Source organism: Anopheles maculipalpis, chromosome 3RL, assembly GCF_943734695.1.
Source record: "Anopheles maculipalpis chromosome 3RL, idAnoMacuDA_375_x, whole genome shotgun sequence".
Lineage (NCBI taxonomy): Eukaryota > Metazoa > Arthropoda > Insecta > Diptera > Culicidae > Anopheles > Anopheles maculipalpis.
The window spans coordinates 4,079,969-4,092,874 of record NC_064872.1 but is presented as its reverse complement, the minus strand read 5'-3'; the positions used below and the strand labels follow the sequence as shown (position 1 = coordinate 4,092,874).

The 12,906-nt window shown below is 42.2% G+C and overlaps 1 protein-coding gene across 1 annotated transcript in view; it reads left to right on the top strand.

The window, feature by feature from the left end:
- Window positions 1-2,542: 2,542 nt before the first annotated feature.
- LOC126564461 (tyrosine-protein kinase Dnt) overlaps window positions 2,543-12,906 on the top strand; it is a 76,761-nt gene continuing 66,397 nt past the window's right edge. The window contains exon 1 of the mRNA XM_050221524.1: window positions 2,543-2,654. Coding sequence (XP_050077481.1) covers window positions 2,546-2,654 — 109 coding nt within the window. The 5' untranslated portion in view covers window positions 2,543-2,545. The remainder of the gene's footprint in view (window positions 2,655-12,906) is intronic.

Sequence of the window (12,906 nt, the reverse complement as noted above, 5' to 3'; positions counted from 1 at the left end):
ACAACGTGTGTACGGGATGAAATTTATATTTTCTATTAAGCCATCAGCGACCAGCGAAGTGGCTCGGTGGTTTATTGTTATTTGTTTTGATTTTATTCTACAGGGCCAGAAATCAACGTCCATGTTGTATTGGACATTTTACTCAAATGCAGGACTGCCCACGCCAGTAATGGGTAAAGCAATTAACACCAGCAAGAATCTGGACAAAGCTCCCAGTTCTCGGGTTTTACTAGTTACTTTAATATTATGGAAAATATCATTAAAAGCACAGAATTATAGAAAACGCTTTTTCATCTTTTTTCTTGTTTGAATTTTTAGTTGTTCTACTGTATTTCGGGCAGGGCTTTGGCAATTGTGCGAAATTTAAAAAAGCAAATGTCAACACTTTTTGAATAGAAGTGTTGCTACTAGAATTAAAATAAAAGAAACGTAGAAGCAACCATGTTAAAACACTATCTGGAAACCTTTTCACTCGCGGTTGAAAGCAAAAACCAAGCATAAACCTTTGAACCCGTTCGTTCCATGTCTTCAGTCTGGTATGCAAATGAACGTAGCTTGACCAAATAGCTGACATCGATTGAAAAACAGTTTAACAATAGATGCCAAAGACACGGTCGTCTTGGTTTAACATTATTTTTTAGTAAAAAAAAGCTCTCACTTTGATACGTGAGTTGGATGGGTGAAACTGAATTTCAAATGCAAAACAAAAACCCTATGCCAATAGTGACAGCATTTTGACAGCATTGATTTATATCACCAATCACTCCGACCAGCTGGAGAAAAAATGAAGGCCAAGTGATTTTAAAATCAAAACACTCGCCAATAAATCAAATTAAATCACAATTGTATAAGCCACTGTCGTGTAGTTATGCAATGTCTACATTTAAATAGCCTTTCACTGTGTACAGAAAACCGGCCGGTAAATTGACAGCATAAACATGCTTTTTTTGCGGGAGTGAGAAAATAAGATTATGTGGGAGAGTAGAATTCTCGTTCATCTCCTGAAATGTTGCCTCTGCTTTGCTGAGAGAAAGAGAGCGAAAAGCGAAAACGGTTCGAGGTTTAAATTTCTGCGAATATTTACCAGAAACTATACACTTATTTTCCACTATCAAATGCATTATATAATTTTCTAAATATTCGTTTAAATACTTATTGAAAGCGAAGACCCATTCAAAAAATAATATACCTGATTAAATCCTCCCAATACCGAACGAACCCTGCAAACACTCTCCTTTCTCTTGCACGCGGTCACAACAAGTTGTTTGGGAGAAAAAATGCGTGCGTTTCTCTCCCATTGGTGTGTGGCTCTCCCCTTCGCTCACTCTTAATCGCTGTTATAGCAGGCTGTGTAGCCCAACAGCCCAACGCAGCAACGGACGTATAGACAGTCACTAATGTAACGTCGATTCGTTCGCGCGTGATATCGTTCTCCCTTGAGGGTGTTCTGCGTCCAAGGTTCGAAAGCATTCCGAGCGAGTCTTTCGTGACCATTGTTTACGTGTTGTACATCCGCGCTAAGTGCTCTTTCAGTGTCCGGATGGTATTGTGTTCTGCAAATGCTGCATTGAAAATCGAAGGAAAAGTTGCCGCTATTTATATTGCTAGCATGCTTTTAGAATAAAAACGACTAAAAGTGGTGATGCTTGTTGTTTTCCAGCGAAGGATAAAGCAAAAATGGAGTTAAAATGTGGAGTGCTTTGTGGTGAGAAGAAATAGATGCGTTAGTGAAATTAGTTTTCAAACTAAAAGTTCAGTGAGAGTGATTGTCTGTAGTTCCAGTGAAAATAAAATTCGTGTATCGAAGAATGATCATTAAGTAGGCATTGCGATATTGCTTGTCGTTTTGCTATCAACAACGTTAGCTAACTATTCCAAAAGTGTCTACCGGTCTTAATTTGATCCATTATCTTGCTCTTGGTCCAACAATTGCATACACATTGAAATTCTTCGACAGTTTTTAGAAGCTGATGCTGATCTCCAGAATCGAGCCCTGTCTTGAGCGTGTTTCCATATTTACATCTCGTTTCCCGGTCGTGTATGTGTGTCCGTGTGCGGTCAGTCAGTCAGTTGCACGCTGCTGAAAATCGGTGATGATGTGTTAAGTACCGTGTGCGTGAAGAGTGCGTGGTAAAATCTTAAGGCGTGTAAAACAAGGTTGAAACGAAAAAGTGTGTACAAGTGAAGAAGGAAAGCAAAATTAAGGCAAGAAAATTAAAAAAAACCAAACCCCAAAAAACCGTTCCCCCCTTGGGTGTAGGAAAGAAAATCAAAGCAAGAATCAAGGAGATCGAGAGAACCGATCGCGGTGGCATTGCCGGAAAGTGAAGAAAAACGCGTATAACGAGCAACAGGAGTTTCGGGAAACAAAACAAAAGGGAAGCACGTATACGAAAATAAAGCGAGAGCATATCGAAGAAACAAAAGCAACAAAACAGCATCGAAAAGAGTGACGGGGTGGAAACAGCAACGGCGACGATTGAGCAGAAAAAAGCAGGAAAGCAAGAAAGAGTTTAAAAACCTCACAACACAACGCGCCAGCAGAATGACGAATTTATGTGTTTACGTTGGATTACTGGTGACCGCGCTGGTGGCGGCCACCGAGGCTCATCTAAATCTGTTTCTCAACGTGATAGAAGTCCAGAGATTACTAGGTATGTTTTTCCATGAGTTTTCCGGCACTTGGGAGGGAACTATTCGTTAGGACTCCTAAGAAGGAGAGCCTTTTTGTGGGGAAACTTCCTGTCTGCACTCCAAGGAACATAATTTACCGACAAAAACATGTCAGAATGGCATGAGGTCTCATCCGGTCTCTACTAATAGTTTCAGACTGAAAAACTTGGGGCTTACGGGGCATGGATATTCCCCATTAACTCCCACTGGACATGTATGTGCACCTGAAGGAATACTTCAACCACCGCATTTGATATTGTTTATTCAACCTCGTCTGTTGGGAATCTCTTGAGTTGGAAAATCGTTGTCCCTAGTGGGGAGATCCAGTAGCAGTGGTAGGCCGTGATGTTGTTACTGTCAAGTGTCCTGACAACCAGAAACCATTTGACGTTTCCAGGTCGCGTGCGGCGAATGCCGGTGCTTCCAAACAATGTGTTCCGTAGCAGGGAAATGATTTCAATTCCGCAACTCTCTCACTAGGAATCGGAGTGTGGCAAACATATGGCACCTGCTGAAATGTAAAGGTCGATGCTGCTTTGATATTTGGACGTATGCAATCTTGTACGTCTTCGCAACAAGGTAAAATTGAAAAACCTTCTTAGTAACTCACTATATCAAGGAGAGGTAATACAGGGATACCATATAGAAATCAATTAAAACTTTCTACTTTAGGCAAACCTGTATCATTTCTCTTGATGTCTCTCTGTCTGCTTGGTTGCGAGATGTCTTAAACGAAGGCAATTCAATTTTTGGTCAGTATTTTACGCATCAAAGAGTTTAAGAAAACAAAAAAAGAGAATACAATCTTTTCAATCAACAAAACGAGATGATTTGCTTCCGTCGTTTCCCTGATATGGTTGCCTGTTGTACAACACCCGGAACGAATTAACTTTTTCGCCTGTGACAGAAAACAATGCCTAGTAGGCTCTAGTCCGAAAAAAAAAACTGCCACAAAAAAGAATCAAGATCCGTTGTTGTGTAAACAAAGCAAACGAGAGCCCCTGTTTTTAGCCTTTATCCCAACATCTTCACCATCTCACGATGACAAGGCGCGTTTATTTGATGCTAATCATCATCCGTTTTTCGTTTCGTCTCGCTGATTAGAAAACACACTTTCCGCACGCGCTTCCGAGCGAGATCCATACCCCAAAGGCCAACGAGCCTGCATTTCCTCGTCCTCGTCCTACGATTTCTATTCATCAATTCGAATCCCAAGGATGCCTTCCTAATGAATCTATTCTTCTGCCAGAACCCTGCTCTCCCAGGCTACCGGGCCGTAGGTTCAGCGTTTTCGTGTAGGCTAATGATTAAAGGACGCTTTCGTCTCGACTATTTTCGTTCCTCATTGAGTGATTTTTGTGCGCTGGAAATGAAATGACGGTTTTCCGGTTTTTTCCTGACCAGCGAGACCACTGATCCGGCTTCCTCTTTCGAATACATCCACTAGCAATAAGAAATAAAAATGAAATTTACGAAAGGTGACGGAAAACCGAATAATCCAAAACCCATTCGGAATAATCCTAGCGGGGGAAGAAGACTAGAAAATCCCCCCCAAAAAAAAAAAAGGAAAACACATAAAAGTGTCCTTTTTGTCCCGAACGCCTACGGGGGTGCTATAAGTTCCAGCAAATCTTTTACCAGGCTTGCCAGCCCATCTATCTAAAGGGCACAATCAGAGAAGTGTTCGAAAGGAGGAAGGTTCCAATAATGTGTGGCCTTTTTGTGGAAAAGAGATGAAAAATTGAATGAAGCAGGAGTCCCTTACCAAAAAACTCACCTTTCTCCTGTGTACCTGTCTTATCAGTCTCTCTCTCTCTCTTCGCCTCTCTACCTGAGCAGAGATCCTCTCGACACGATGATCCCTTTCCCAAGTGTGCTACGTGTTATAAATCAATTAAAGAACTTTTCATCGGTTGCCCTACCTTTTGCCTACCTGTCATGTCTTGGTCTCGGGTTACAGGGACCTTATTTCCTTATGTGTGAACGGCAGGTACGCCCTGAGGGATACTAGCGAAGGGGGAACTTTTTCCCCGTTCCCGCTTTTCCTCAATCCCAAATTCCAATCGACAGGAAAGCCTACACTGACAGGTTAAATATTGACTGTCCTCCTTGTGCTTGCCTGCTGCAGCGAGGAGGCTTCAGAAGGTGGGTCAGATCATTATCACTGCGTCACTGATAGTGCTTCACGATGAGGACGACGGTGATGATGATGGGTATGGATCCTTCCCGAGACCGAAGGGATTTCTCTTTGCTGTCCACGGAACGGACAGGTAACAAAAACTTCAACTCACCACACACATAGGGTGTTGTTATCCATGGTCAGCGCACTGTTTGTTGATTTTTCTCTCATCCTTTTCAATGCTTTTTTTTTTGCTAGTTTATCTTCTTCAGGAGGACACTGCCACAAATCCGTTGAAAATCTGTTTTATGAAAACATGACAAAACCAAACTCATCTAATCATCAACATCCCCCGGTTTTTCTTCCCAATGGGACCGGAATCTCTGTTCACATGTACGTGTCCGTACCAACTTTGTCCTGCGTGTCCTGAGCAGTGTATGTGTGTGTGTGTGTTTGTCCCATTTCACCAACAATATCACCCGGAATCGAAGGATCCGGTTTGTATTCGAATTTTTAAGGATACACAGTCACGGTTGTGGACAAACTTTTTGTGTAACTTTTTGCCTCCTTTTCCTTGGCTTGGAAATAGTTGACTTTTCTCACCAGACGACAATAACAGTTCCTGGCACAATCGAAAAGTAAATATTTTGATGAAGGAATGAGGAGCGTTGGACAAACTTTGTTTACTTTCTCCGATAGCCGATAGGAGAATGTTTCTGTATGTAGAATTTTTATTTTGATTTCACATATTCCTTCTTTTCTTATCCACAGGACATTTTGGGTGGAAGTTTGGGAGAAAGTACAGAGCAAGTTGTCGATGGAACCATGCTGCCCTAATATCCTTAGTCTGGAGGGAATTCTTGACTATTTAAATAAAGACTTCGTTATCAACCATTTGTCAAACAGTTGATCTCGACCCAGTTTAGCAAGAAGCTCAAGATATCCAATTGCTTCTTGAATCCAGGTTTTCGTTGGACACACGTAGTACAAGAAGAAATGTATGATTAAAGTGTCTGTTGAAGCGTGAATTTGATTGTAACTGTTTGACAGAGAAATATGTCACTCAAAATACCACGCAGACATCAAAGTATTATCTCCTATCTATTACTTTTTGGTGGGTTCTGCTTTTTTTGCTCCCTCGGGCGTCATTAAACGCATCACCAACAAATTTTACACCATACACGCGTATTCAAATCTATTTCCTGTAGTCTCTGCTCCGAAGAAACGATGCAAGATGGTATAAGAACGGTGTTTAACCATACTCTTTCTCGAATCCAATCTTATCTCTTTCTGACCCCAGGTCTCCCAACAACCCTGGCATTTGAATCAATTTTTTGTTCGCTCTCGATCGCTTTTTCCTACTGGTGTTTACCCACCAGTAGCAAAGCAGTAGCGTGTGCGTTTTCAGCTTATCACCGAGTACTTCATTATCGCACACACTAAACCGTACCAGTGGAAGCCATTAAACTCTTGGACACGCACGCTTCGGTTCCGAAGCAGTTCCTGTCGATTGATGTTTACATTTTGCACTAATTGCCACCCGGTTACAAAACGGCTTACGGTCCTCGTGCCGTTTGAGCGTTCGAAGAATGAGCGAAAAAATGTACGAAATTATTCGCGGTATGAATTTTAATTTGGAGCCCTGTTTAAAAATTCCAAACCGTTCCCTAACTTTGGTGATGAATTTCGTTTTGTAAAGTTGGAGCTGATACTTCTTTTTTACCTTGGACTTCACAGCAACTTCAAGAATCAATAAGCGTGAGAGCATGATGGTTTCAATTGATTTTTTGGAACACACCTGAAAACCATAAATGGTGTCCTGGTCTGGCGAAGTCACAGCAGAGCTTAAATGAATTTTAGCTTCTGCTGCAAATGCAATCAGATGGCGATGCAGAAGATGGCGTTCCCGTCAGTATGGACATGCTTTGGGAAGCAAAAACGCATCCAAATTCCGAATGCGGGGAAGGTCCTAATTAAATTCCAGTGCAGACAGGTCGCCATGGAGCAGTGTGCGCGTTTTATCTTTCGGAAACTGTCAGATTTTCGACATGCCAACCATAGCGATCATTGCCGGTTTGGTCAATCTTGTAATGTCGTTCTGTTTTGTCAATTCCGTTACAATTAAGAATGCAACGTCGACTTGTCACCTTCTTTTCGTGGTAAAGAGTTTCTACCTACCTTCCCAGCAAAACTGGACAGAAGCCTGAGGAATAAGATAAGATTTTTTTTTGCGAGACGTAGACGAGATTTCCAACATTTTTTTTACGGATTCTGCTTCAAATACATCAGAAATGTATTTCCACAATCCTGTTTAGAGTAGCACGAAGTTCACGTAGACTCGGGTCCCCCGGTGGGAGCGGCTACCGGATGGAATCGCATTATGAATTCAATTCGTTACAGATCGATCCACTGGTCTGGTATTGATTGGGTATGCCACAAGACAAGGGCAAAAAAGTGGTCCCGAACCATTCCAGTGCGACGAGCAAGAATGATGAACCGTTTTTGGTCGTAACTTGACAGCAATAAGCGATGATGAGCGACGTCTACGTACCGGTACCACACATCACCACCATCCACGAGGATTGTGAAGACGTGGTGAATTTATATGGCCTATTAAAGAATATGGTCTTATATCTCGGGTGTCTCTAGTTGGAGTTTGGTGTGGAATATATTATGCTTGTTTCTTTAAAAGGTTTTTTATGTGCGTGTTTTTGCGATTTCCGTATTGGAGAACGACCGTCGATCGCACACCTATGCGCTTAATTGCGGTGGAAATGTTCGCAGAATACGGAATGATCTCTTGCTATTGTAGCACCAGAGGTGTGTAATATAAGTTACAGACATTTACTAGTGAATCCGCTTCGCATCCTGTACCACTCACGCCACACCATCAAGATCTTGAAGAGGATTTCAACGACGAAGACATAATTCAACGAACAATGACACCACGGGTTGAAGCCTTCCGGGGATGTGTCATAATTCAACGCTCATTATTACTATTTATCTCCACACGGAGGAAACAACAAAAAAACCCTTTTATTCTTCCATAGCTTACCATTCTATTGGAGCAAAAAGAAAAGTGATATCATCATGCTGCATCTGCATGCACAGGGAAAGTGTGAACAGGAAAGGGTCGTCCCCCATTCGTATGTTCACTCTCCATCTCCCGGAGGCGATTAAGCACGATCGATCCCTCTGATTGAGCCATTGCAGTGCAAGGGTTTGAAGCTCCTGCCAGTGAGGACAGCCTACACTACACCAACACTGGAAGGCGTTTATACAAATAACCGTAAATTCTTACTCTATCGCATAGCCGCCGTACCACAGCAAGCCGGGAGAGACACATTCTATGTCCAGGGATTATCGTAACAAATGTGTCAGTTTAGTACAATGCTACGGCAGAATTCCATCGCATTAAAACGTTCTCGAACATTAACTGTGTGTCGTGTATTCCGGGTGTAGTTGAGCATAAGAAAAAAGAAAGATCCATTTTCAATGCATCACCACAAAGACCCGAAATCGGAAAGCAGACAGATATCTCCCAACTCAAGCGGATAGACAACTTGTCGACACTCGCTTCGTTTTCCCGGAGGTTCTCCCTAGACTACACTCTCCGCTATCTAACGTTTCTCCCCATCCCGACGATCCCGGAGGGCTATTATAACCTCAAAAATATGGCTCCCCAAAATTACGTGCAAAGAAGGAAAGAGTTGGCATTTTGTTTACTCTAGCCAATATCCGGTCGATTTTGGGGACTAATTTTCGGACGAGGGAGAGAGCCGTATGTCATAACCGTTTATTGTACCCACACGATGGTTGGTTGGTTGGTTGGTCTGTCGATTATCTTCCCGTGGATGTGCCACCGTTTTCTGAAGCCGAAGGCAATTTCCAAGATACACAGAACGGAACACACGGAACAGTTAAAAAGGAAGAATTCAACATTCGTACATATCGCTGTGTCTATCCAGACATTTTATGGATCCCAAAAATTGCCACCGGCTAACCATACTCCATTAACGGCGATGATGTATTGCAATCGCTTTTGCTGGTTTTTCATCTCGCAGACAGTAAAAAAACACACGGCGAAGTTAATAAAACTTTGCTCTGGAAAGGAAATTTTGGAACACTGCTGTATGACTACTTGTACTACTGGTGGGTGAGAATACCACTACCGTTGCATCATTTTAATTATTGTTTGCTCAAATGGTTTACAGGGAGTTGGATCATTTTCACACCATATTATACACGGAACGTGTGTGCATCATCAGCCCGTAGTCTTCCCAATGTCCCACTGTTGTGCCGGAGATTGTTAGTTTAGGCCTTGCTGGGAGTTGTGTTTAATGTGTGCTGCAACCATTCTTGTAGTTCGTTTTGTTGGACATACAGATTCCGAGATCCCTGGTAGATATAACCCGCATCAGCTCGAGGGAGGCGAGGTGATCGAACTTACTGTATATTGGAACCCGCGACTCATATCGAAGAATTTTCCATGTATGTACAATGCGGTCCAAGTAAATAAAACCTCCGAGACGTGGAAGTATGTTTGTCCAGTTTTTCCTGCACATCCTGCTCCTCCTCATCCTCCTCCTAGATCATACGAGCAGGGCCAAGAATTTGTTGAACGTTTCGAATGACTTCCGAATATTTGGACACACGGATGCTGTTAATGTTGTTAATGTTTTCTTAACGGTTCGATGCGCGCATAGCCGAACGGTAACACTGACATTCTCACGTTACTCGTGACTTCGTCGGCGTCATGTTTGGCTCTCCCCAAACAGACAGATGATACACAGCGCCACGTGTTTGAGCTTAAGCCTTTGAGAGAGCTGAACTTCAAGATTTCTTATAAGAATAGAACATTATTCTACAAGAGAAATGCATTAACTTTGAGCATGTTTTCACCCGAAATATATAACCCTGGTCCGGGGTGTTTGAATAATATCGTCATTTAATAAATGAAGCTTTTTTCAGGGGTTTTGGGGAAATTCGATTATGGATATGGGCTGAATTTTCAAGTAGATATTGAAGACTGGATAACATATTGGAACATTTAAATGTGTATCTCGCCCAAAAACACACATATGGCCGTAGAACGGATCTCGGGTGTGCTATTGTCTTCGCTACAAGTCAAAGGGTCGTGGAAAATGAAAACCATCTCCAATTCCCTTCATCCTACCCTGGTCTTCCAGCTTCGTCAGGGAGGACTTTTGGCCTCTTGCTGTTTTCCCAATTCCATAGAATCGTGGAGCTTAGCCCCGAGAAACCTCTACGCCGTAAATCATCCACGTGGCCACAACACACACGCCGTTACCGAAAGCGAGGAATAATTCTCGCTCTTTGGTAAACCTTGGTGACCTTTTGCCCGTTTTTTTTTTGCCTCTCAGGTTTTACCGCCAAACCAAGTCGTTGTTACTCCAGTTTTTTTTTATTCGTGTGGCTTTCCTTGCTTCATCCTTCGGATGAATGGTCCAACCGGGAGAATACCGGTTTTGTATTCATTTGATCTATGCGTTTTATGACTACTCCGAATATGGTACACATCGCATCGGACTCTTCCTTCCCAGATCCGAGAACTTTGAATTCCTTTACTTTTTACCATCACCAACTCTGCTTTCGTTTTCCATCGCGAACTCTACTGCCTTTTCGTTCGTGTTGCAGGCGAAACAACCGACGAGAAAAGACAGGTTCTGAGTTCCTAAGGCGAGAATCCCGATGATCGCTACGCGCTCGAAACCTCCGAATACACCAACCCCCTGGTTCGGAAGAGCATAAAAATTTAATAACAAAGTCATAAATTAAAATTTTATTGCTTTTAATTGTTTTCTGTTTGCGTTTGCGCGCGAGGTCCGCTGTGTTAGGCAGGACGGTTGAAAAAGAAAACACAGAAAGGCAGAAGCTACATTCTAAACCCGAACAGGAAGGAAAATCGAATAGCTGAAAAACTACTCACTGTGTCTGTGTGCACCACGCGTAGGTCCCTGCACTGCGCACTGTCCACGATCGGGAAATAGTTGTTACGTTTTATGAGCATTTGTTTTTCGGCAGTCTGCCGTGAACGAATCAGCGGTTCAGTTGTTTCTACGATCGTTGCACTTTTTTCCCCTGTAACTCGGTACAGGAATGCTGCCGTATGCTACATAAGTAAACATTGACACAGTGATCATGACATGTCAAGACGAAAAGAACACGCAGACAAAGTTTTATATTTTTATGTTGGTTTTTCAAATGTTTTACGCTTCATTGCGTTGAAAGCGATCCCTTTTTAGCTCAATTTTATTCCTTTTCTGGGTTTCGATATTTCTTCGAAAGAAACTTTTAATAGACTTTGATTATTTTATTGTATTTGTTGCAGTTCATTTGTGGATGTAATAAAATTGATTGTGAATAATGATCGTACAATTTATTGCATCAGTGACGATCCGTTCCAAAATCTATGATTTATGATTTTAATTGTTTCTGTAATGCTAGCTTTTGTTGGTGCTATAAATTATCGTTTAAAATTATATCAATTCATAGTATAATTACCAAGTTTTTCCTCTAAGTCTTCCCTTTGCCTAATGAAATTTATTCGTCAGCTAGTTTCATAAAAAAATCCCCCAAATTGCATTTTCTCTGGGCGTATATTAAACACAAGTTACATCAGTATCCTGGACATTTATCGCGCCAGTTGTATCAATTCCACGTTTTCACAGGCCGTTGTCTAGAACGGAGTCTAGAAAAATTTACATCATTAATCATCGTAACCGAATTAAAATTCGGCGTCGGCCCGTTCTCAGCTGCTCTCAAGTAAAGAGGCTCTCGTTCCAAAATTTTCCAGTACACTCAATGTCACCGATGGAAATTTGTGTTTCTGCGACATGATCGCGTAACAGTACTAAAAAGTTTTCCTCAATGGTCGGTGGGTTGGCGTGGAAATTTTATAATTAGACTACTAGTGAGTGATACCTCTCGGTGCGGGGAAGGATGCTTCGGTAGGCTTGTTTCTTCCCCTATTTTTTAAATTTTAAACTATGTCCTTAGGGAACGACAAACCGGAGAAAAGTTTCGTGACATACAAATTCAGTTTAATATCGCATCCCCGTGAGTGATGAATTTAATTATGGGGAAAGTGTATAGATTTCCGATCCAACGTTTCTAACACGAAAATTAGATGCTTTTAAAAAGTTACTCCATTCTCTAAGGGGCCGCTGTTTAGGGGGTGGATATTGAAAAATTCTATATACACGTCCTTTTATTCCTAAAAAGGAAGGAAATTCTATTAAAGCTGAAATTCTTTGAATTGTGTGGCGAATTTGTACAATCGAGAGATGAATTCTTCTCTACGTACGCTACCGTCTAGGACGAGGAGCTTCTAGAAGCTTGTGTCGATCGTATCACACAGGATGTATCGTCGCTTTGTCGCTAGACACTATCAATGCATCCTTGACAGCTCGCATCAATTTCTTCGCTGCTACTATTTGCCTTTGGACGGTAGCTACACGCTAAAAATATGCTAGATGCAGTTTGGCCCGGCGCCTTCAGAAGTCAGCGTACGATTTCTGCCTAGAGCGGTGTATATCCTTCAAGATAGGATGATAGGAACACCATTGCGTATGAAGGCACTCCGTACATGAAACACATTCGTCCCTTGAAGGGAAAAAAGCAAATTCCTAAGCAGTGTAAGGATCTGCTCGCTCCCAAACATCATCGCCGCCAAGGAAATGAGTGAAAACCAAATTGAACCAACCGGAAGATCAAAATCGCTTTACATCTCCTCCGCCGCGCTACTCACATTCGCGTCATATAGTTGGCCGGCGTTGTTGAAACGCCAAATGTTGCTACCTTCCAGCGGTTGGATTCGCTTTGTAAAGGGAAACGCACGGCAAGGAATATTGTTGATTCAATTATTCGCTATTTTCCTCCAATTTCCTACTTGGTGTGCCGTTCGCGCCCAATCTAGCTATAGCTCTTAGATGAAAGACGTTTTGTTCCTCCCCTCTCTGCCAACTTTTGTGGGACAGGAAGTAGCGCACCAAACTGATTGAAAATGATTCGTGCACGTTGCTTCGCGAAGGATGAAACCACCGACTCTTCCGGTAGGATAGGTTGGGTTCTTTTTATATCTATTCTTGCCT